The sequence below is a fragment of the Heterodontus francisci genome, chromosome 2, assembly GCF_036365525.1.
Source record: "Heterodontus francisci isolate sHetFra1 chromosome 2, sHetFra1.hap1, whole genome shotgun sequence".
Taxonomy (NCBI): Eukaryota; Metazoa; Chordata; class Chondrichthyes; order Heterodontiformes; family Heterodontidae; genus Heterodontus; species Heterodontus francisci.
The window spans coordinates 93,278,714-93,304,035 of NC_090372.1; the positions used below are offsets into that span (position 1 = coordinate 93,278,714).

At 41.7% G+C, this 25,322-nt stretch overlaps 1 protein-coding gene across 4 annotated transcripts in view; it reads left to right on the plus strand.

The window, feature by feature from the left end:
- Positions 1-25,322, plus strand: part of hycc1 (hyccin PI4KA lipid kinase complex subunit 1) — a 109,058-nt gene that overhangs the window by 69,825 nt on the left and 13,911 nt on the right. For all 4 annotated transcript variants that reach the window (XM_068008862.1, XM_068008859.1, XM_068008861.1 and 1 more), the window contains 3 exons: positions 10,146-10,262; positions 10,692-10,779; positions 16,419-16,578. In XM_068008862.1, coding sequence (XP_067864963.1) covers positions 10,146-10,262; positions 10,692-10,779; positions 16,419-16,578 — 365 coding nt within the window. The remainder of the gene's footprint in view (positions 1-10,145; positions 10,263-10,691; positions 10,780-16,418; positions 16,579-25,322) is intronic.

Here is a 25,322-nt window from a genome sequence, read left to right on the forward strand (position 1 = left end):
CAAGTTCTTTACACAGAGGGTGGTGAGTGCCTGGAACTTGCTGCTGGGGGAGGTGGTGGCAGCAGGTACGATAGCGACGTTTAAGAGACATCTTGACAAATACATGAATAGGATGGGAATAGAGGGATACGGTCCCCGGAAGTGCAGAAGGTTTTAATTTAGGCAGGCATCAAGATCGGCGCAGGCTTGGAGGGCTGAATGGCCTGTTCCTGTGCTGTACTGTTCTTTGTTTTGTTCTTTTATTCTTTGACATACTGGATTAACTTTGAAAGAGGCTTGACTAGTTCTGGTGCACAGGTCTTTAGCACTACAATTGGACTGTTGTCAGGGACTGTAGCCTTTACTCAACTGCTATGTCAACTGGAGTGAACTGATTTGACTGTGTAATAGCATCTATGGTGGGGACTTCAGAAGGATGCCAGGGAGGATTGTTGTCAATAGTGTTCTGCAGGCATGATTGGCTGAAGATGCGGCAAAAACTTCAGCTTTGTCTTTAACATGTTGCTGCGCTCCACCATGATTGAGGATATGGATGTTCATGGTGCCTACACTGCTGATTCTTTCCTGATTGTCTGCCATCTTTCTTGACTGGATGTGGTCTGGTTTGTTGGCTGTGGGAATTATTGGCTGTGGAATTGTTTAGCTTTTAATAGTTTGCTGCCCTTTGTTGGAACTTCATTAGATTAGTACATCATTTTAAGATATTACTGAGACTGTTCCTGTTCAACATGAACCATTGAACCAAGGTTAATGGTGATGTAGGAATGAGGAATGGATCAGATCTTGCAGCTAGAAACTGTGGTGTGCAATTCTGCTGTTCATCCACAGTGCTCTTGTCTCCATGGTTGCTTCGGTCTGACCTACATTACACAAGTAATGTGCTGTTCTCACTCCAATTACTGTTATCGTGGACAGACATGTCTGCAATAGGAAGGTTGGTGAGGAAAGTAGGTTATTTCTTTATGTTGGTTTCCTCCCCACCTGACCCAGACACAGTCTGGCAGCTATGTCTTAGGGATTCAACTGAGGCACTTGATGGATATTGGATCCATTTGCCCACTGTATATTTCTTGTTTCTCTTGGCACTGCTTTCATTATGGAGGGGGTTAGGTAGGTGCCAGAAGATATCCTTGGTCTTATTTGATCTGAAACCATGATGTTTCTTGGCGTACAGAGGACAGGACATGGTAATGGAGGAGTCTGGGCTGGGGCTGCTGGATATGACTTTGAGTACAACTATGTTTGACTGCTGGTTGACAAGTCTTGTGGGCCAGCTTTCCTGGGTTGGGCAGTCACCAGATGTTGGTGGTAAGGACTTTGAGGGATCTGGGCTATGGTTGCTTCGTGTCTGGGTCATTGTCAAGGTTGGCCTTTTTTTTGTAGCAGTTGATTTAGTGCTAAGTGGCATTGATGATGTTGGAATGGCGGCATAGGTAAGTTGGACTGGGTAAGGATGACATATATACCCTTTCCTAATCAACATTTGTGAAGCAGTTGGGCTTTTACAACAATATTGCAACTTTCACTGTCATTTTTCTAGTGCGAGCCCACAAATTATGATTGATAAATTCAGTTTCACAATTTGTTATGGTGGGGTTTGACCTCAGTTGACAGTTCAGCACTATAACTATCAGGCAACTCATATATTTGTGGTCAAATGGGTGTGGTACTGGGATTTGGCAGAACTGAGGTTGGAGAATCTTTGAATTGGCACAAGAGAGAGGGAACATAGGATTTGACAACGAGAAAGTGGAATGTGTTGGTGCACTGGTGGATCCTGGGTCTACCAGCAGAGTGTGGTTGTGGAGTTCATGGGCCTCATAGCACTGTGGGGGTTGGGAGATATGGCCCTGGATTGAGAAGCACGGGTTAGTACATTTTTAGGAGATCTCTACAAACTCTGTGTTGTAGTTGGTTCCTGCAACTGTCTCCGTCCTCCCCTTCCGCCCTCCGGCGTGCATGTGCGCTGCCTCAGGCACGCTCTCACTCTGCATATGCGCCCTCTCTCGCTCTCTGCAAGCTGTTACAACTGACCGCTCCAGTCAAAGCCCCCAGTCAAAATATATGATTCTGATTGTGGTGGGAGAAACGCACTGATAATTCAATCCCGTTGCTTCACAGATAACCTAACATATCATTTAAAACTTTCCAAATTAAAGAAAGACCCTGCCAAATTGTACCATCTATTAACCCCCGAATGAGGCTAACCAGACCAGGTGTCTTTAAATCAACAAATTAACTCCTTAATTAGAAGAACTAAATTCTTAAACACTATGAAGATATAAACACATTTAAAATAGAAAAATTAGAGTCCTTGCAAATTTACAGTCCAATGTTGCTTGAAATCCTCCAAAATGTTGCTTTCCTTCTCCAGCGAATTTCATCAATTACCAACTTGCAAACACTGTCAACAGAATCAAGCTGACTTTAGAGTTTTTCAGGGATAAAAGATTGTTATAGTCTAACATCCCTTTTTTCAATTAAAATTATCAGAGATCTCTGTTTTGGCTTGACTTTTTTTTTAGAATTTTGGAGAGAGAATTAAACAGACTAAAATCCTCTTCCTTCAGTTTAAATAGTTGAGAGCTCCTTTTCCAGGTGCTGCCATCACAGCTGTGTCCTCTGTTTGTTAGAACAAACTCTTCAACTAAAAGCCAGTTCAAAATTGATTTGTTAGATAATGGTACAAATTTATACTTTTTAAAAAAAAAAACTTCAGCCTCTGAATTTGGCTGTGCAGTGCCTGTTTTTTGGGCACTAACTGGCCTTCGAACACCCAGTTTGGCAGGCAGGAAGCATGTGTACATTTCCATCGAAAGTGCACCATATTCGGAAAAGGAGAACATAGGCCTTCTTTATCTGCACCTGAAATGAGTGTTAGGCCCTTTGCTTGTAAATAAGGAGCATATGTCTGCTTCAGATCCCCTCCAAAACTCCCCATTGTTGGCTGTGTTCCGTGAAACCAACTCTAGGAATTACCTGCAACAAAGAATCCCCACATTAAAAGAACCGAACAATGCCTCCGCTCCTGACCCTCAATTTCTCTGCTCGATCTTCTTCCTTCTCCACCCTCCTCTGGCATCCTCCCATGATCCTGTACTCCTCTGCCAAGCCTCCACACCTACCCACTCCAGACCCACTCACCTGAAGGCTGCTGCAGTACTGGCAGCAGGCTGACAGTGCTCAACTCTTCACTGGCAGGCTCCGAATCACATTAGCTCCATTATACTGAAGCCCAAGACCTAATATCTGGGCTGTGTCGGCCCTCGCCATTCAGGTACAGGGGATGTACCCTGTGTCTCCTGCATGCCCAAAAATGGGTGTGCCTGAATTTTTGGGCCTTCATAATCTGACAGTGTAGGATTATGAAACTTCAAACCTTTTTGGTGCACCACTAATTCATTAGGCCAGGATTTGCTGTCAAAATAACAGATGAATGGCTCACTCTGTTTATGCTTAAATGGTACAGCAACTTCAGGTAATGGACAGATGTGCAGTTAAACGTGAATAACAAAGTTGCTGTCTGAGTTGTGCTGTGTCACTGTTTCTTGCAACAAGATCTCGCTGTCTGCCTCACCATTGAAATACATTGGTGTGAAATTGCTGTATTTGCATGGTAGATATGATGTAAACCCACCATAATAAGTTTGTTCTCGTCATTTCAAGTACAAGAACTCTTTTAATATGATGATCAGTGTTAATTACTTTTCTGTCTCTTTTTTTTCTCTCAATCCATTATTTCTTTTTCTCTATTTCTCGTTCTGTACTCGATTCGATATGGAATTCGTCCACTCATTTACACTTCCTTTGCTGTCTTTGCCCTGTTCTTTCCGTAATCCTTCAACCTGATTGGTTAAGGAGATACATAACGAGCCCTTTTTGCTTAGATCCTGGATGCCTGGTTTTCATCGCTGTGCCATCAGCTTTCAGCAACTTGCCACGTAAAGTTTTTTTTTTTTTAAAAACCTTAATGTGTGCATGCAAGTCTAACAAATAGCAAATGTCATTAGATAGCCTGCTGCAGCAAAATCTGAATAATTGAGTATGGTGTACGATGTGCTAAACATAGGGAGAGCGGAAGTATTAATCGGATTTGCATCCTTGAAAGTTGATAAATTACCAGGGCTGGATGAAATGTACCCTAGGCTGTTAAACGAAGCAAGAGAGGAAATAGCAGAAGATCTGACCATCATTTTCCAGTCTTCACTGGATACAGGTGTGGTGCCGGAGGATTGGAGAACTGCTAACGTTGTACGTTTGTTTAAAAAGGGAGTGAAGGATAGACCGGATAATTACAGGCCAGTCAGTCTGACCTCAGTAATGGGCAAATTATTGGAATCTATTCTGAGTGACAGGATAAACTGTCACTTAGAAAGGCACAGGTTAATCAAGGAGAGTCAGTGTGGATTTATTAAGGGAAGATCTTGTGTGACCAACTTGATTGAACTTTTTTGAAGAAGTAACAAGGAAGATAGATGAGGGTAGTGCAGTTGATGTGGTTTACATGGATTTTAGCAGCCTTTTGACAAGGTTCCACATGGCAGATAGGTTTAAAAAAAAAAAAATCCCATGGAATCCAGGGAAATGCAGCAAGGTGGATACAAAATTGGCTCAGTGGCAGGAAACAAAGAGTCGATGGGTGTTTTTGCGACTGGAGGGCTGTTTTCAGTGGCATTTCAGAGAGCTCCCTACTGGGTCCCCTGCTTTTTGTGGTATATCTGATTTGGACATAAATGTAGGGGGCATGATTAAGAAGTTTGCAGACGACACAAAGATTGACCGTGTGGTAGATCATGAGGAGGATAGCTGTAGGCTGCAGGAAGATATTGATGATCTGGCCAGATGGGCAGAAAAGTGGCAAATGGAATTCAACCTGGAGATGTATGTGGTGATGCATTTGGGGAGGTCAAATAAGGTAAAGGAATACACGATTAACAGGAAAATACTGAGAAGTGAGGGACCTTGGAGTGAATGTCCACAGATCCCTGAAGGTAGCAGGACAGGTCGATAAGGTGTTTAAGAAGGCATATGGAATCCTTTCCTTTATTAGCCGAGGTATAGAATATAAGAGCAGGGAGGTTATGCTCGAACTGTATAACTCATTGGTTAGGCCACAACTTGAGTCCTGTGTGCAGTTCTGGTCACCTCATTACAGAAAGGATGTAATTGCACTAGAGAGGGTACAGAGGAGATTTATGAGGAAGTTGTCAGGACTGGAAAAATGCAGCTATGAGGAAAGATTGGATAGGCTGGGGTTCTTCTCCTCGGAACAGAGAAGGCTGAGGGGAGATCTGGTTGAAATATACAAAATTGTGAGGGACCTGGATAGAGTGGAGGTGAAGGGCCTTAGCAGAGAGGTCAGTAACTAGGGGGCATAAATTTAAAGTGATTGGTAGGAAAATTAGAGGGGAGATGAGGAAAAACTTTTTTACCCAGAGGGTGCTGGAGGGCCTTGAACTCACTGCCTGAAAGGGTAGCTGAGGCAGAAACCTTCAACTCATTCAAAAGGAGTCTGGATATGCACTTCAAGTGCCATAAGCTGCAGGGCTACGGACCAAATGCTGGAAGGTGGAATTGGAATAGATGGATCATTTTTCGGCTGGCACAGACACGATGGGCCAAGAGGCCTCTTTTTGTGACTTAAACCTTCTACGATTCTGTGTAATGATTTGAAAAACATCTTTTAAAATGAAAGCAAGGCCTATTTAGCATTTATCTCCATGTAGATTATTGGGCTTTTTGAAGTTACTTGCAGCGTGGATGATGTATTTCGCCTAATGCACTCAGGAGTAATTAATTACTCTGCTTATCTTCTACTTCCGATTTCAGAGCTTTTACTTATCTAATTTTAAAGTCCTGTTCTGTTGCAATGACGTCAGAATTTGATAATTAGTTAAATTGAACCCGGGGGGTAATGTCCCAAATACATGACTGCAGTGACAGTGAAAGGTCCACTCAATTAGTACAAAGGCAATAAAATAGTGTTGTCAATCGGAAATGAAGTCTGAGTTACTATGCGGGGAGGCGGTAGAGTTGTGGTAATGTCACTGGACTAGCAATCTAGAGGGCCAGGCTAATGCTTTGGGGCTACTGATTTAGATCCCACCATGGCAGCTGGTGGAATTTAAATTCAATTAATAAATCTGGAATTAATAACATAGCTAGTGTTAGTAATGATGACCATGAAACCATTGTCAATTGTCGTAAAAATTCATCTGCTTCACCAATGGCCTTTAGGGAAGGAAATCTGATGTCCTTATCTGTTCTGGCCTACATGTGATTCCGGACTCTCAACAATGTGGTTGACTCTTAAATGCCCTCTTGAAATAGCCTAGTATGCCACACGGTTGTACCAAGCTGCTAGAGAAAAGTCTAAAAGGAATGAAACCGGATGGACCACCCAACATCGACCTAGGCATTGGAAACCGTGGCATGCCCAGCCCTGTTGGCCCTGCAAAGTCCTCCTTACTAACATCTGAAGGCTCGTGCCAGAATTGGAAGAGCTGTCCAACAGACTAGTCAAACAACAGCCTGACATAGTCATACTCACATCTGTAAGGTATGATTCCAATGTCCCAGACGCCACCATCGCCATTTCTGGGTACGTCCTGTCCCATCGGCAGGGCAGACTCACCAGAGGTGGCAGCACAGTGGTATACAGTCAGGAGGGAGTTGCCCTGGGAGTCCTCAATATTGACTCTGGACCCCATGAAGTCTTATGGCATCAGGTCAGACATGGGCAATGAAATCTGCTGGTTACCACCTACTGCACCCCCATCATCTGATGAATCAGTACTCCTCCATGTTGAGCACCACTTGGAAGAAGCACTGAGGGTGGCAAGGGCACAGAATATACTCTGCATGGGGACTTCAATGTCCATCACCAAGATTAGCTTGGTAGCACCACAACTGGCCGAGTACTAAAGGACATAGCTACTAGATTGGGTCTGCGGCAGATGACGAGGGAGGCAACGAGGGGAAAAGCCTACCTGACCTCGTTCTCACCAATCTACCTGTCGCAGATGCATCTGTCCATGACTGTGTTGGTAGGAGTGGCCACCGCACAGCCCTTGTGGAGACGAAGTCCAGTTTTCACATTGAGGATACCCTCCATTGTGTTGTGTGGCACTACCACGGTGTTAAATGGGATAGATTTCGAACAGATCGAGCAACTCTAAACTGGGCATCCATGAGGCGCTATGGGCCATCAGCAGCAGCAGAATTGTACTTAACCACAATCTGTAACCTCATGGTCTGGCATATCCCCCATTCTACCATGACCATCAAGCTGGGGGATCAACCTGGTTCAATGAAGAGTGCAGGAGGGCATGCCAGGTGCAGCACTAGGCACACCTAAAAATGAGGTGTCAACCTAGTGAAGCTACAAAACAGGACTACATTCATGCCAAACAGTGGAAGCAGCATGCAGTGGAGCTAAGCAATCCTGCAACCAACGGATCAGATCTAAGCTCTGCACTACTGCCACATTCAGTTGTGAATGGTGGTGGACAATTAAACAACTGACAGGAGGATGAGGCTCCACAATATCCCCATCCTCAATGATGGGGAGCCCAGCATATCCGTGCAAAACACAAGCCTGGAGCATTAGCAACCACCTTCAGCCAGAAGTGCAGTGTGTAGGATCCATCTCTGCATCCTCCTGAGGTCCCCAGCATCACAACTGTTAGTCTTCAGCCAAGTCGATTCACTCCATGTGATATCAAGAAACGCTGAAGGCGCTGGATACAGTAAAGGTTATGGGCCCTGACAACATTCCGGCAATAGTACTGAAGACTTATGCTCCAGAACTAGCTGCGCCCCTAACCAAGCTATTCCAGTATAGCTACAACATCTATCCGACATTGTGGAAAATTGCCCAGGTATGTTCTATCCTCAAAAAGCAGGACAGGTCCAACCTGGCCAATTAGCTCCCCATCAGTCTTCTATCCATCATCAGTAAAATGATGGAAGATGGCGTTGACAGTGCTATCAAGTGGCACTAACTCAGCAATAACCTGTTGACTGACACTCAGTTTGGGTTCTGCCAGGGCCACTTGGCTCCTGACCTCGTTACAGCCTTGGTCCAAACATGGACAAAAGAGCTGAACTCCGGAGGTGAGGTGAGAGTGACTACCCTTGACATAAAGGCAGCATTTGACTGAGTATGGCATCAAGAAGCCCTAGCAAAACTGGAATCAGTGGGAATTGGGGGTGGTGTGGGCAGCTCTCCACTGGTTGGAGTCATAGCTCGCACAAAGGAAGATGGTTGTGGTTGTTGGACGCCAACAGCGTTTACGAGGATGTTGCTGGGACTAAAAAATGCAGCTATGAGGAAAGATTGGATAGGCTAGGGTTGTTCTCGTTGGAACAGAGAAGGCTGAGGGGAGATTTGATTGAGATGTACAAAATTGTGAGGGGCCTGGATAGAGTTGATGTGAAGGGCCTATTACCTTAGCAGAGAGGTCACTGACTAGGGGACACCGATTTAAAGTGGTTGGTAGAAAGATTAAAGGGGAGATGAGGAAAAGTTATTTTTCCCAGAGGGTGGTGGGGTCTGGAACTCTCTCCCTGAAAGGGTAGTTGAGACAAACCCTCAAATTATTCAAAAGAAGTCTGGATATGTACCTCTAGTGCCGTAATCTGCGGGGCTATGGACCAAATGCTGGAAGGTGGGATTAGAATGGGTGGAAACTTTTTTGGCTGGCACAGACATGATGGGCCAAGTGGCCTCTTTCTGTGCCTTAAACTTTCCATGATTTACATGATTGTCTCAGTCCCAGCACATCACTGCAGAAGCTCCTCAGGGTAGTGTCCTAAGCCCAACCATCTTCAGCTGCTTCATCAATGACCTTCCCTCCATCATAAGGTCAGAAGTGGGGGTGTTCGCTGATGATTGCACAATGGTCAGCACCATTCGTGACTCCTCAGTTACTGAAGAAGCCTGTGTCCATACGCAAATGCAGCAAGACCCGGACAACATTCCGGCTTGGGCTGATAAGTGGCAAGTTACATTCACACCACACAAGTGCCAGGTGATGACAATCTCCAACAAGAGTGAATCCAACCATCTCCCCTTGACATTCAGTGGCATTACCATTGCTGAATCCCCCCAACTGTCAACATCCTGGGGGTTACCATTGATCAGAAACTGAACTGGACCAGCCATATAAGTACTGTGGCTACAAGTGCAGGTTAGAGGCTGGAAATTCTGCAGCGAGCAACTCACCACCTGACTCCCCGAAGTCTGTCCACCATTTACAAGGCACAAGTCAAAAGTGTGATGGAATGTTCTCCACTTGCCTGGATGTGTGCAGCTCCAGCAACGCTCAGGAAGCTCGTCACCTTCCAGGGCAAAGCAGCCCACTTGATTGGCACCCCATCCACCACCTTCAACATTCACCCCCTCCACCACTGATGCACAGTGGCAGCAGCGCGTACCATCTACAAGATGCACTGCAGCAACTCAGCAAGGTGCCTTCGAAAACACCTTCTAAACCCGTGATTTCTATTACCTAGAAGGACAAGGGCAGCAGATGCATGGGAACACAACCACCTAAAACCACATACCATCCTGACTTGGAACTATATTGCCCTTCCTCTCTGTCACTGTATTAAAATCTTGGAACTACCTTCCTAACAGCACTGTGGGTGTACCTACACCACATGGACTGCAGCGGTGTAAGGTGGCAGCTGGCCAACACCTTCTCAAGGGCAATTAGGGATGAGTAATAAATGCTGTCCTAGCCAACGACACCCACATCCTGTGAACGAATTTTTAAAAATGCACCAGTGAGTTGAAACTGCACATTTTTCAGAGACTAACATTGTCACCAAGAATTTGAATCTGCGAAGGCTTTTTCTTATGTAAACAGATGGTACAGTAAATTATGTGGAAAATATCTATTTACATCATTGTTAGAATTGCTTTATTCACCTCTTTCTCAATGGTGCAGATTGGCTTTTCAATGACTCGGATGAATACTTGCGTGTCCGTAATTTATGTTTGATTTAACATTTGCCTAGTATTTCACTTGTGGGGCAGGGGGAAGGAGTAGGAAGGGAGAGTTTAACAAAGTAAATTTGTAAATTTCTGGGTTCTTAAATTAATATTTAAAAGATAATGCATATTACTTTTTCACTTGCAGATTATGTGTTAGTGGATATCCAAGGAAGTCGGAGAAGAAATACAAAGATGCCAATAGCAGAATACCTCTGTCCCCTGAATTTATGGTACACATGTTAACAGCTGTTTATTATGCAATGTGAGTATAAATATTGGATTTAATCTTTTATGTTATGAGTTTAATAGGCTCTTTTTAAGAGAAAAAGGCTCTGGATTGAATAGTTGACTACTCGCTGGAGATATGTATGAAACACCCACAGAATCTCAACGCTGTTCCAGAGATGGATTACTTTGTCTGCACAACATATTAGAGTTTATTCCAGCAGTCTTTTGAGGATTTCTTCATTGCAAACAGACCAAGGGTTCAGGTGCTCTCATTCAGGATTTGAACATGAAGGTGTTCCCAAAAGTGCTCTTGCTTGTCAGTGCTTGAAGAATTTTCAATACCTCCTAGCTATTTGCACACATTATGTACATTTTGATATCTGCTACAATGTAGTTAATCAGAATAGCTGCTTTGACATTGCATACAATTTGAACTTTAAACTTTATTTCGTGGTTTCCTCAGGTATAATGGAGAATCGGACTTGGCCTGCAAAGCATTGGATGATGTGTTGTATAGAGCACAGTTGGAGATGTTTCCAGAACCTTTACTGGTGGGTGGTCATCTGACCCTTTCTGCTTAGAAAGCGGGAACAGGGTACTGAGTTTGGATGATCAGCCATGATCATATTAAATGGTGGTGCAGGCTCGAAGGGCTGAATGGCCTACTCCTATTTTTCTATGTTTCTATGTTAAATGGGTGGCACGATATATAATTGTAAAAGGAAGAGAAATTGTGGTCATTAATTACAAATATATTCAAATTAAATACAATCTTAGTCACACACACACTGTCACTGTATTGAAGTTACAGATTCTAGAATTAATAGTCATCACTTTAATATTGAAAGATTCTTGGAGTGAACAGTATCTCAGGAAGCTGGAGAGAGAAGTTGAATCATCACCACACTAACTGGGACTGGAGAAAGGTCTCTGGGTTCACAGAGCAGATCTGGTGGCTCCAAGACTTGCAGGTGATAGGTAAATTGGCCATTGTAAATTGCCCCTAGTGTAGGTAGGTGGTAGTGAATATGGGATTACTGTAGGGTTAGTATAAATGGGTGGTTCATGGTCGGCACAGACTTGCTGGGCCGAAGGGCCTGTTTCAGTGCTGTATCTCTAAATAAATAAAATAAATAAATAAAAAACAGTCCATTCTTCTGTTGGCACTTAGTGTGTTGCATGAAGTTTTGTAGATTTTTTTTTTTCCCAACTTTCGTATGCAAAGATTATTGCCAGTATAAGCGTCTCTTCAATTACAAGATGTAATAGGAGAAGGCATTTCAACTATGAATGTTTCTGTAAAGAATTAAGAGTATGAGCCTCTTTTTCCCATCAACAAATGGGTTATTAACACTGTATGAAGAAGTTCTTGTGTCCCAGCCAATAATTCCTCCCTCAACCAAAACTACCACCCAATAATAGATTAATTGATCATTCATATTTTTAATTATGGGATCTTAGTGTATGTTATGGGAAAATTCATGTTCATCTCCAACGCAGCAATGCTTCTAATTATTTCCTTGTATGTGAAGTGCTTTGGAAGTCCCGAGAGATGTGATGAGGTGCTATATAAATGTACATTTGTCAGTTTGAATCGCAATCAGAACATGGCTAATAGCATTTCTCCTTCATTCTTTCAAGTAGACCTTCAAATAGAATTTAAGGAAGCTTGTGGCCTTTCTGGTTAAATTATATTCATTTAGAATTGGGCCCCACTGAAAGCACCTTCAACCAACACCAACATTTCAATTTTTCAAGGTGAAAAACCTGGGGAATCACTTAAATTTAGTAACTTAGTTGTTAACATTCTTTAATATCTGGTACCATTTATCTTGTGCTCTACAGCTCTAGATTTAAAGCAAGATGAATTGAGTTTTGTAAAATGGCTGTGGTGAACTGCACTAACAAGGGCAGCTTCAGCAAACTGAGCTTACTATACAATATTAAAGTTATTTAATATTTAGATCATATCCCATTGAACTTGGAATGTTTCTTGTATCTCCCAAATCTAGATTTGAAACAATGCTCTGTACACCTGGACATATAATTTATAATATTTGCATTTACATAACATCTTATCACAGTTTCTGTGTGTCTCGAAGCACTTCCATAGACAATTACTTTTCCAAGTGCAGTAAAGTGTAGGGAAACTTGAAACTGGATGAGGATGGCTGGCCAGGACATGATGAGGAACCTTGTTCTTTGAATCATGTCATGGAACCTGTAATGTACTTCTGTGCCTGCTCCACATGCAAATTGACTGTGGTTTAATGGGTCATTGTGCCATGTCAGCATGCCCATTTGAAAGGTTTGTGGTGGGGCAGGTGGGAGAGGAGTAACGCATTCTTGATCTCTGTGAAAGGAGTTTGGGAAAAGTAATCCCATCAGATAATCAGTTCCTTGATAAATTTAACAAGTCAAATTAACTTTGCTTTTGAACCGCTACATTTTATTTTTGATTATGGCTTCTGGTTGCGTTTATCACTGCTTTGTAAGATCTGACATAGCACAGCAGTTTTTAGATATCATTGTATAAGGTCTCAAATCTTCTGTTTCTCCTCTTCTGAACCATTCAGAATTGCAGCACGGTCCTCACTGATTTGAACTGTATACTTCATAGTTTTCTCCCTGTTGGATAACAACATTCATAAAATATTGGGCATTTAGCTTAATTGATGGCTGTGTCTTAGATACACTTTTTAAAATTGATCCATCTATAAAGCTCCACCTGAAAGGTGCTTTTACTGAAAATTGCTTTTCAGTAACTCTTATTTTGATAACCCAACTTTCAGTTATTCCAAAACGCCCACTCCCTTTCTACCATGCACTTCATTAACACTTATTCACAGTTCAGTTTGTTTTCTGGAAGTGCAGATCAAGAAGATCTTCTTAGATTTAGACCTACAGCAGAACTTTGTTTGGCATAATGGAATGGGACTGTAATCCAGGTCTTGAACAACATGATTTAAAAAGTAAATTTTACATATGTGAATATAGAATTTGACTGCAGGAACAAAATTAACAAAACTCAAGTTATACTGGAAGGTATTTTAAACAGATTAAGATCTCAAATAAAATAACAGACCGAAAAGAAATCACTTGCCTGTTAGTATCAACAGTAACTTCTAAGTTTGTCTTAAGATGAATCACTGGTAACATAATATAGAATGACTATTCAATGCAGTATATAACATAAGAAATAGGAGCAGGAGTAGGCCATATGGACCCTCACCCCTCTCCTCCATTCAATAAAATCATGGCTTCAACTCCACTTCCCTGCCTGTTCCCTGTAATCCTTGACTCCCCTGTAGTTCAAAAATCTGTTGGTCTATATTCAATGATGCTTCCACAGCTGAGCCACGCCTTATTCTCAAACTATGCCCCCTAGATCTAAATTCCCCCACGTGGGGAAACATCATCTCCGCATCTATCCTGTCAAGCCCCCTCAGAATCTTGGATGTTTCACAAAGATCACCTGATTCTTTTTAATTCCAATGAGTATAGGCTCAACATTTCCTCATAAGACAATTCCTTCATCTCAGGAATCAGCCTAGTGGACCTTCTCTGAATTGCCTCCAATGCAAGCATATCCCTCCTTAAATAAGACCAAACTGTACGCAGTATTCTAGGTATGGTATCACCAACATCCTGTACAGTTGTAGCAAGACTTCCCTACTTTTATACTGCATCCCCCTAGCAATAAAGGCCAACATTCCATTTGCCTTCCTAATTACTTCCTGTACCAGCATCTAATTTTGTGATTCGTGTATGAGGACACCCAGATCCTTCTGTACTGCAGCATTCTGTAGACACTCTCCATTTAAATAGTATTCTGCTTTCCTGTCTTCCTACCAAAGTGGATAACCTCACCTTTTCCCACATTATACTCCATCTGCCAGATTTTTGCCCACTCGCTTAACCTATCTGTCTCTTTGCAGACCCTTTGTGTCCTCCTCATAACTTGCTTTCCCACCTATCTTTGTATTATTAGCAAATATGGCTACAATACCCTTGGTCCCTTCATCCAAGTCATTAATATAGATTGCACGTAGTTGAGGCCCCAGCACTGATCCCTGTGGTATCCCACTAGTTACAGTTTGCCACCCTGAAAATGCTCCATTTTCCAGACTCTCTTTTCTGTTGGCCAATCCTCTATCCATGCTAATATGTTACCCCAACGTCATGAGTCTTGTCGTAACTTTTTATGTGGCACCTTATCAAATGTCTTTTGGCAATCCAAAATCACTGCATCCACTGGTTTCCCTTCATCTACCTGCTTGTTACATCCTCAAAGAATTCGAATAAATTTGTCAAACACAATTTTCCTTTCATAAAACTATGTTGACTTTACCTGATTGTACATCACCAAGGTTGCAAGCAATCTAGTTCATCCTCAGACTGGGAGAGGGGTGGAGTTTGTGGCAGGGACTGAAGACAATGGCTGCAGTCCTCCCAATATTTCATTGGAGGAAATTCTTGTTCATTCAGTGCTGGATGCCAAACGAGCAGTGTGACAAATCAGAGACCATGGAGGGGTCGAGAGAGATGATGGTGAGGTAGAGCTGGATGTCATTAGTGTACATGTAGGACTTGAGTTGTTTTCAATTGATGTCGTCAAGGGGTAGGATGTAGATGAGAAATAGGAAGGGACCCAGGATAGATCCTTGGGAACTCTGGAGATAATTGTGCGAGTGGGAAAAGAAGCCATTGCACGCAGTTCCCTGGCTACGCCTGGATAGATCACATTGGAACCAGATAGATGACGGAGAGGTATTGGAGGAGGATGGTGTGACAGCCATGTCAAAGACTGCAGAAAGGTTGAGAAGGATGAGGAGGGACAGTTTACTATGGTCGTAGTTATGTCATTTGTGACTTTGATTAGGGCCATTTCAGTTCTGTAGCAGGGTAGAAACCTGATTTGGCGGAATTCAAACATGGAGTTGTGGGAAATATGGCCGTGGATTTGGCAAGTGATAACATGTTCAAGGACTTCGAAGAGGAAAGGCAGGTTGGGAAATCGGGTGGTAGTTTGCAGGGATAAAGGAGTCAAGGGTGGATTTCTTAAGTGGGCTCATGATGGCAGATTTGAGGTGGGGGGGAAACAGTACTTGAGAGAGAACAACATCCATTAACTTGGGGGCCAGGAAATGAAGTTGTGTTCAGAAGCTGATACCAGTGCTTTTATTGGAGATTGGTCTTTAGTATACCCTCGTTTGGTGCAATTCCAATATGTGCTGTCCACATGTCTCTGCTCGCCATTGGATCAATTTCTCCTCTTTTCTGTCTCTACTACAAATTCCTATCCAATGGCTACTTAAATTGCTTTAAAGATTCTGTCTCAGTGGATTTTGTGGTCCCCAGCCAAATATGCCACAATCTAAGATCTCTCGGCAAGCTTACCTGAGTCTGGGACCTATTTAAATTACGTGGGAAGGAAAGGTATCTGAAAATTCAGTCAACCCCTCCTCTGCACAAGTGAGTCTGTATGTTGGGCAGGCTCAACCCCATATTTTCCATAATCAAAAAATTCAGGCTATTGTGTAATATTACATTATGCATTGTGCTATAATGCCCCTGTCATAAAAAGCAAATTCCTCCGCTCACATTGAGCTATGCCATAGGATATTCCATAGCTTTTAAAATATTAAAAAATAAATAAAATTAAAAATGAATGGCTGGTCATTTTTTTTTTCTCTTTGTTAATTTCTCCCTTTTCCCATTCCCCTCCTTGAAAGACATGACTTTTTGTAAGGATATTGGTCACCTTTTGGTACCTCATGCAAGTGGCCATTATTTGTATGTGAGACTTGATGGCAAATGCTGACTGGCTGTTAGACTGCATGGGACATTACACCCATGTCTTATTCAGTGTTCACACTCATTTCCAGCAATCTGAAAGCTTTGAATCAGTATGAAATCCCGTTACTGCTATACCTAAACTTGATACCATTCTCTGCTAAAGTCCAGACATTCATCTCTCTCTACATTACCCTAATTCTGCCATCACATTGAAATAAATGACTTACCAACAGTTTCAACAAACTCACTTTTTGTATTCAACCATGAAAACTGAAAGAATAAGGTTTGTTGTATATTTTGTTCAGCCCTTTCTATTAAACTTTTTTAAATGACAGAACACTGAATTTAGCAACTTACTTTTCAATTTTTGTTTATGATCTTTTTTATGCAGGTTGGCAATGCAATCAAAAATATATTGCCCTTTGGTGCCCCAAAATCTTGTAAAGATGCTCCACGGTCTATTCAGGTAGAGATAACTCCAACATCATGCAGAATATCAAGGAATGCCGTCACCAGTTTATCAATTCGAGGACATCGATGGAAGAGGAATGGTAAGAATGAGATGAGCGTAAACAGAGTGGATAAGGTTCTATAGATTTAATCTTCATGAAATAAAGCTCATTAGGACAACATGACTTTAAGTAAACATTTAATACCTTGCCATGAGCCAATTTGCTTCTTGTTGCAGGAAGGATGTTTCCAATTTTACTTGGGGAAAGGCAAAGTTTGATTTTCAATAGCGAGGGGTGTAAAATTAAGAAGCTTGTCAATCTGGGTTCCTTGACAAGTACTTCCCAGACATTGAGTACTTTGAAACATTGACATGGTCCTGGAAGTTTGTTATTAGGATTCGGTCTTAAAGAATTGTGTGGAGAGAGGAAGATGGACCGAGAGAATGGGAGAAAAATGTGGGAATTCTTTTCCCTCAATTGCACTATATAGAAAATTATAAATCTAAAATGATTTGATCATGCATGTTCAGTTAAATTACTTTTTGTGAGATCAAAATAAGTGTTTTTTTAGGTTGTATTAAGGTACGATAGCTCTCGTGGTTATGGTACTAGCGTAGCAAACAAACGCTGGTGAGTTTATAATCCCAACATGGCATTATTGAAATTGAATTCAACAAATCTGGTCATTTGTGGGCTTGTACCAGAAAATGACCCTAAAAGCTGTCCGATTCTTAAAAACTGAACTAGCTCAATAAAGAGCCTTGGAACAGGATCTGCCACTTCTCAGTTTGGCCATCATTTGACTCCAGTCCCACACTGTGCCCTAAGAGCAATCTCTACAGCCTTGCAGTGCCACCCATGTCCTAAGAACAAATATACAGAAACATAAGCTCTGTACATTTGAATTTGTACTTTAAAATGTTTCCTCTTTTGTTTAAAAAGTAAGTTATTTGATTCGCTGCTTCCGATGATCATCTGATACAAAAGCCTTCTGATTTTTCAGTACCAAAATTATTGCTCAAAAAACATTTTTAGTCCTTTCATTTGTCTGGGTTAAACAAACCTAATTGTTGCTTGTTCAGTTTAATCTTTCAGGTATACTGCAAGATATTGAACTCAATGAAACAAGAAATAATATTTATGGTAACAAATTAAAATATTTGGTCAAGTAATTGGCAGGTAATACCTGCACTCCTAGCAACAACTTGAGAGACTTGGGCAATGATTACCAGCAGGTCAGCTGCTTACCCACTCTGTTGCAGATTCATGATGTATACAGGATTTAGATAGTGAAAGACTAACTTTAAAAAGCGAGATCCAAATGAAGGTGAAGTTTGGCAATCTGAATTTTGACCTCCCCCCAGCTAAGAGTTACCTACCATACCATAATATTGCTGTTTCAGTAATCCATTTAGTTATAATGTTTTTTAGTGATATTTGATGCTGTGCTGGAAATATTCCTGAGATGCATAGGAACTGGAGGTCAGCATTGTGCCTTTTCCCAATAACCAGAGTTGAAATATATCTGTAAGCACAGTGAAAAGAATTGTGTAGCCAATTTAGGCAGCAAAGGAAAATTGTTAATCCCTCATGCACATGTTACAGGAGCACAACCTAGGAAGTGTTTTCATGCCTTGATTATGTGGTCACTCACTCTTTTAAGTCATAAATTTATTATTCATTGTATCATATTTACAGTGGGATTCCTAGCTCTGGACCTAATTTCATTTACTTCAGGGGAAGAAATACGGAAGCTTTATGTGAGCCACTGATTCGTACAATGAACAAATCATTGAAGTCTGAGCTGTTTTCAATAAATTGGTAGGAGGCTCATGGTCTGCAGATGTGTAAGAAAGGGGAAGAAATTGGAACCTGGAAATTATGGGCCCCTTGGTGCTTTGTTGATTGCAGGGACATTGTCGATATGGTCCAGTTGGATTGCATCCCTACATATTAAAAGAAGTTAGGAAAGATATATGAAGCATTATTGCATTTTTTATATTGTGTAATTATTCATCAGAAAGGGGAATAGTGCCAGAGGACTGGGAACAGCTAATGTGATACCTGTATTTAAAAATGGAAGTGGAACAAGTCTAGGGAGCTGTGGACCAGTTAGCTTAAAGGCAATGGTAGGAAAGATAATTGGATCCTTACTCAGATCCTAGAGATAAACCTTTAGAAATTTAAAATATAATAGAGTAGTCAGCACAGATTTCAAAAGGGAAGGTCCTGCTTAACCAATGTTGTTGAATTCTTTGAAGGAGTAACAAAAAGGATAGCCAAGAGCAATGCAGTAGCTGTAATATATTTCGATGTTCAAAAGGCCTTTGATAATGTATCACATCATAGACTTGTGACTAAGGTCAAAACGTAGGGAGTTGGGACAAATAGCAAAGTGGACAATAAGCAGGCTGCAAAACGGAATACAGAGTAGGGGTTAAAGATAGTTACTGAGGCTGGCAAAAGGTAGGAAAGGGTGTTCCACAAGGATCAGTGTTGGGACCACTGGAAAGAGAAGCCATTGTAGGTGATTCTCTGGCTACAATTGAATAGAGAAGAATGGAACCAGGTGAGGGCATGATTGGACATCGGAGGAGGGACAATGGAGGAGGATGGTGTGGCAACGGTGTCAAAAAGCTGCAAATAGGTCGTAAAGTCACAGTCATAAAGGATATAATTTGTAACTTTAAGGCTATTTCAGTTCTGTAGTAGAGGTGGAAACCTGATTGGAGTGGTTCAAATATGGTGTTGCAGGAAAAATGGTCAGGGATTTGGGAGGCAACCAACCTGTTCAAGGACTTTGGAGAAGAAAGAAAGGTTGGAGATTGGGTGGTAGGTTGCAAGGGTAAAGAGGTCACGTGTGGGTTTTTTGAGGAGATGGGTGATGTTGGCAGGTTTGAAAGGAGGAGGGATTAGGGTCGAGGGAGCAGGAGGTGGGCCTCATGGACAAGATGAGTTCCACACGTATATGAGGGAAGATGGGAGAGAAAGTAGAGAAAGATGTAGGTTCAGGTCTAGCGAAAATCTTGGAGGTAGTTTGGCTCAGTGGACTAGGGAAATAGGCAGCCAAATAAATGGTCTTAATCTTAGTGGCAGTGTAGTTGGAGGCTGCAGGGGAGAGGGGTTTAAGGAGATTCTCTGTTAGTTGACGAAAGAAGCTGGGGTTATCTTTGCATTTCAAGATAAACCTGAAATAGTGAGTAGTTTTAACAGAGATGATGCTTGATGTGGCCAAGCCCGATCTGGCAATTAAAGACTTAAACCAATTGTGCGCTATCAACTCTCAAATTTGTGTTCCTTGGCTTCAGGAAGTGAAAATGGGGCTGTACTGAAAGGAACATCCAGGTTGCTGGGGGTAAGGGCATCAAAGGTGGAAGTGAGGGTGTGATTAAGCAGATAGGTAGGTGTAAAAGTATTCTGGTGAATGGAGGGCCAAAGGCTAGACAGTTGGAAGTTTGTAAGTGACTTGTAGGAAGAGTTTTTCTCTGGGCAGATGCAGAATGAAGTGGAGTTGCCAGGGATCTTTTGACCTCTGTGAGACTGATCACATTAAAACATGAGATCGGAAACCCCAGACCAATTTAAAGAATTACACAACAAGATTTCACATTTTAAGAGTTTTATTATAACAACTAAGCTAAAAGAAATCGCCATTAACTGAATAGTACTTTGTAAATAGCTGATGCCCCAAATTACAAAGAAAGATATTTTATTCACTTATTAAAACACTTGAAAACCTCACACCACACTTAAATACATTACACAGTCCTCCTTGATGGCGAAATCCTTGCAATTAAAAGTCCCAAGTTCCCCTCTCTTGCAATGGGTTGGATCTCCCAGATCTTTCTCAAGGTTAGAGTCATAGTCGTAGAGAGATACAGCACTGAAACAGGCCCTTCGGCCCACCGAGTCTGCTGACCAACAACCACCCATTTATACTAAACCTACGTTAATCCCATTTCCCTCTCAGATCCCCACCATTCTCCTACCACCTATCTACCCCATCAACCTGCAAGTCTTTGGCTGTGGGAGGAAACCGGAGCACCTGGCAGAAACCCACGCGGTCACAGGGAGAACTTGCAAACTCCGCACAGACTGTCCTCTTTGCTCATTTCTTCTGAGCACTTTTGACCTGGTGTCAATGCTCAAGGCGATCCCTGGTGATCGTTTGGTCTTTTACTTCTCCACAAACCTCCACTTTCAAAACCGGTTCAAGTCTTCGCAGCCTTATGCTGTATCAATCTTCCAAGAGCAGCTGCTCTCTCCCTCCCTCTCTGGGGGGAAAAAAAGCCTTGGGGATCCTCTTGGAAGGTAAATTTTAAAGTTGCAGGCCTGTTTGTTCTGCCCTTGCTGGGTTGCTGAAGTCTCCTGGCAGTCAACACTTCAGTTCGAAGATGGTGCTAGTATTTCTTGGTTCAATTTTCACAGGTGGAGAAGTTGTTCAAAAGGCACTCTTATTTCTCTGCTGCAGTTAGTTGCCAACTCATCTCAGCGGGTTCAACTGTCTTAGCTGGAATTGCTCTGCCTTGTAATGGAATTAAAGATGGATTTTGATCTCTCTGTGGCTGGAGATCTCAGAATGATGTTCTGATGACTGACACCCTTTGTTCTGCAAAAAAGTTACCTTTTAAAGGTAAATTCATAGTGTTAGTTTCGCTCATGTGACTTTAGACTTTTGGTTCCTGAGGAGCTATACAATAGCTTCTGATCTCATACTATTTTGTTAAGATGAGGGATATTCACACTTCATCGTAGTTATTGTCGCTGGAGACAGAGCGCCTGCTAATGCCTTTGTTTTAGCTCACTATGAAGATTAACGTCCCCCACATTTATTACACTTTTGCTACATGCTCCAGTTATTTGTTACTTAATCTTCTGTCCAACGGTATAACTACTATTAAGGGGCCTATAGACTATCCCACCTGAGCTTTCTCGCCCTTCTTCCTAATCTCCACCCATACTGATTCTACTTCCTAATCTTCTGAGCTCGGATCCTTTTTCATTACTGTCCTTATGCCCTCCTTTACTATGAGGGCTGCTACTCCTTTTCAATTCTGTCTGTCTTTTCGGAATGTTATGTACTCTGAATTTATTTCCAAACCCTGGTCACCTTGTAACCGTGTCTCTGTGATGGCGATTTGATCTAAACCATTTATCTTTGTTTGTACCTCTTGTTCATCTATCTTATTACGAATGCTTTACACATTTTGATAAAAGGTCTTTAATTTTTTTTTTTACTGCTATTCTTTGCATGGACCTTATTCGCTGATGCACTGTTACCGTTAAACTCTCCGACCCTTCTTGATCAACTCTGCTTGTCTCTCCCAAAATTACTACACTGCTCAATTGCCTCGAACTTTCTCTTTAGATTTGTAAATCTCCCTTCACCTGAGCCCCCCCCCCCCCCACTCAAAGTTCAAAGCCCTATCCACAGTCCTAGTTATACAATTCACCAGGGCACTAATCCCAGCCCGAGTTAAGTGGTTAAAAAGGCATGCAGGATCCTGGACTTTATAAATGGAGGCATAGAGAACAAAGCCACAAAGTTATGATGAGCCTTTATAAATCTGTTGTTCAACCTGAACTTGAGTATTGTGGTCCAATTCTGCACTTTAGGAAGGATGTGAAGGCTTTAAAGAGGGTGCAGAAAAGATTCACGAGAATGGTTCCAGGGATGAGGGACTTCAGTTACATGGATAGATTGGAGAAGCTTGGGTTGTTCTCCTTTTGAGAAGAGAAGGTTGGGAGGAGATTCGATAGAGGTGCTCAAAATCATGAGGTCTCTAGACAGAGTAGAGAGAAACTGTTCCCATTGGCTGAGGGGTTGATAACCAGAGGACACCAATTTAAGGTGAATAGCAGAAAAACAAAGTGATATGAGGCAAAACTTTTTTTATGGAGTGAGTGGTTAGGATCTGGAATGCACTATCTGAGTGTGTGGTAGAGGCAGATGCAATCATGGCTTTCAAAAGGGAATTGGATAAGCACCTGCAGGGAGGACATTTGCAAGACTACGGGAAAAGAGTGGGGGAGTGGGACTAGCTGAGTTGCCTTTGCAGAGAGCCAACGCTGACACGATGGGCCAAATTTCCGTCTCCTGTGTTGTAACCATTCTGTGATTCTTTGATGCATCACCTTGGTCACTAATGCTATTACCTTTGTTATTCTCACTGTCCCTTCGTAGACTCCTGCTTATTTTGACCCAAACTGCTGCTCTGCTGTGGAGCTTTGACATTTCCCTTGCCTTTCAATTTACCCTTTTACCTGAATCCTCCTGCTGCCCCCGCCACTGCTCTAGTTATTTGTTTCACCAGGACATTGGTCCCAGTCCAGTTTAAGTGGAACCCATCCCAATGGAACATCTCCCTCTTTCCCCAGTACTGGTGCCACTGGCCCATGAAGTGAAACTCCTGTGTCTCACACCACTCCTTCAGCCATGCGTTTAACTTTCTAATCTGTTTATCCCTATGCCAATTGGCCCATTGCTCGGGTAACTATGCAAAGATTATTATCTTTTTACATTCTGCATTTTAATTTGGACCCTAACTTCTCAAACACTCTCAGCAGAACATCATTGCTAGGCCTACCTATGTTGTTGGTTCCTATGTGGACCACGACAATTGGATTCTCTCCCTTCCACTCAAAGTTCATCTGCAACAATGAGGAGATGTCTTTAATCTTGACATCGTGCAGGCAACACAACCTTTGGAACTCCTGGTTGCGGCTGCAGAAAAATATCTATTCCCCTGACTATACTGTCCCCCAACGCTACCGCAATCCTTTTCACTTCCTCAACTTGAATGTCCACCAGCACCGTGGTGCTATAGTCAGTTTGCTCATCCACCCTGCAGTCCTCCTCCTCATCTAGGTCGAAAGTACTTTGTACCTACTGGTCAAAGTCCAGAGCCAAGGCTCCTCCAACACTATATCCTGAATTCCTAAACCTGCCTGATTCACACCCTCCTGTCCCTGACCATTGACCAACTCTAAAGTTCTGCTTCTCCTAAGGGGTATGACTGCTTCCTAAAACAAAGTGTCCAGGTAACTGTCCCCCTCCCTGATGTCCCGCAATGTCTGCAGCTCGGACTCCAGTTCAGAGAACTGTGAGCTGAGATTTCTTGAGCTGCAGACACTTACTCCAGATGGTTGCCCGGGCTCGCAAAGCTTTCCACAAGCTCCCACATGTTGCAGTTCAGGCACACCACCTGTCCTGCTGTGTCTGTCAAACTTTATTTATTTATTTGGTTAGTTAATTCATTCGTTAACTTTTTAATTGAATCTGATTATTTTAGTTTTATAAATCAGTTTATCAGGTTTAATTTGCTAACTTAGTAAATTAATCGCAAGTTATCTAATGTCACGGACAAAATTATTTCGAACTTAGAAATTGAAGGTGCAAAGCGCAATTGATTTTTAACACTTCAGTTTAAACTCTTCAAATTATATTTGCTTCAGCAAAAAGTACTTGTCTAATGTTTTATATTCATAATGTGTCTGTGTCTTAATTTGAGGCTTCTACTCTGTTCTCAGTCACAAACACTGATTTAATCAAAATTATTACTTGTCATCTAGTTGCTGCTATTGTTTCAAATAAAGGAAATTGGATAAAAGGAGGATTTGCTTCTAAAATGTGTGCAGTTTTATGCCCTGCCCTGAACCTTTTTAAGATTGAATTACCTGCACTTTGAAGCTGAAAAATAATTAGTTAAAGATTACAGGCATATCTTGTTGCTTTGTAAACTGAAGGGGGTTAGAAATTTGTCTCCGGTTTTGAGAACTCCTACCAGTGGGTATTAACACATGACAATTGATGAGCTCAGGCCTATATGCTAGGAGATAAGGCCATAAATGTGTACACTTGATCAAAAGTCTTAGCATCTAAAAATAGCTGCTACTGCAGGACCCCATCATTTTATTCCAAATGCAAGATTGTGTGCTTGTAGTATCTGAAGGCAGTAGATTAAATAGTGTATGTAAAATTCTCTCTGCTAAATTTTATTTTATTCATATGAGAATGTATAGAAATCTGCAGAAAATTGTGGGAAATTCTATAGTGATTGGTGTAATCAGTAGGTCAATTTTCCAGTTCCGTGTGAGTTCTGCTCCATTAAACTGGTTAACCACATGATGCAATTTAGCATAGACCTTCATTCATGTGTATAATGCAAATTCATGATGTGGCCATGAGTTCACTGATGCAGATACTTTTCATTGGTGCAATATAGAAATAAAGACTTGCATTTTTCATATAGTGCCATTCTTAACTTTAGGATGTCCCAAAGTGCTATACAGCCAATTAAGAACTCTTGAAGTCTAGTCACTGTAATATACATTACAGTAGAGTATTTGTGCATTGTGCTAATTAGGCTAAGAGCAGTTGAAGCAGCTGTAACTTCTAGTCAGTTTGAGAAATCAAGAAAATGTACTTTCACAAAATAGGTAAAAATTGAAATATGATTTTTGGCATTTCCTCCTTTTGGTCTCGAATAAAGATGAGTCTTGCCTGTTCTAGTAACCTTTAGCTAGACTTTAATAGTTTAATCTGTCTGTTATTGTAGAACTGTAAATATTAAAGCCATTTTTAACAAAGATCTAGTAATAAGTCAAATTACTTTTGAAAATTCTCATGATTGTGATTGTAAGAAATGCTGCCTTCTGTATTATGGTAGGAGGGAAAAGAGATGAGCATATCAATTTACCATGGATCAGAGTGTAATTTTAAATAAAGGTACAACTTCCCTCTCCATCCACTTTTGGAAATATGTTCATCTGAGATTAACCTAAGACCAAACTTGTTTTCCATGTATTTTTTCTACTTTTTTGTTGTTTTTTCTTCCTTTGTG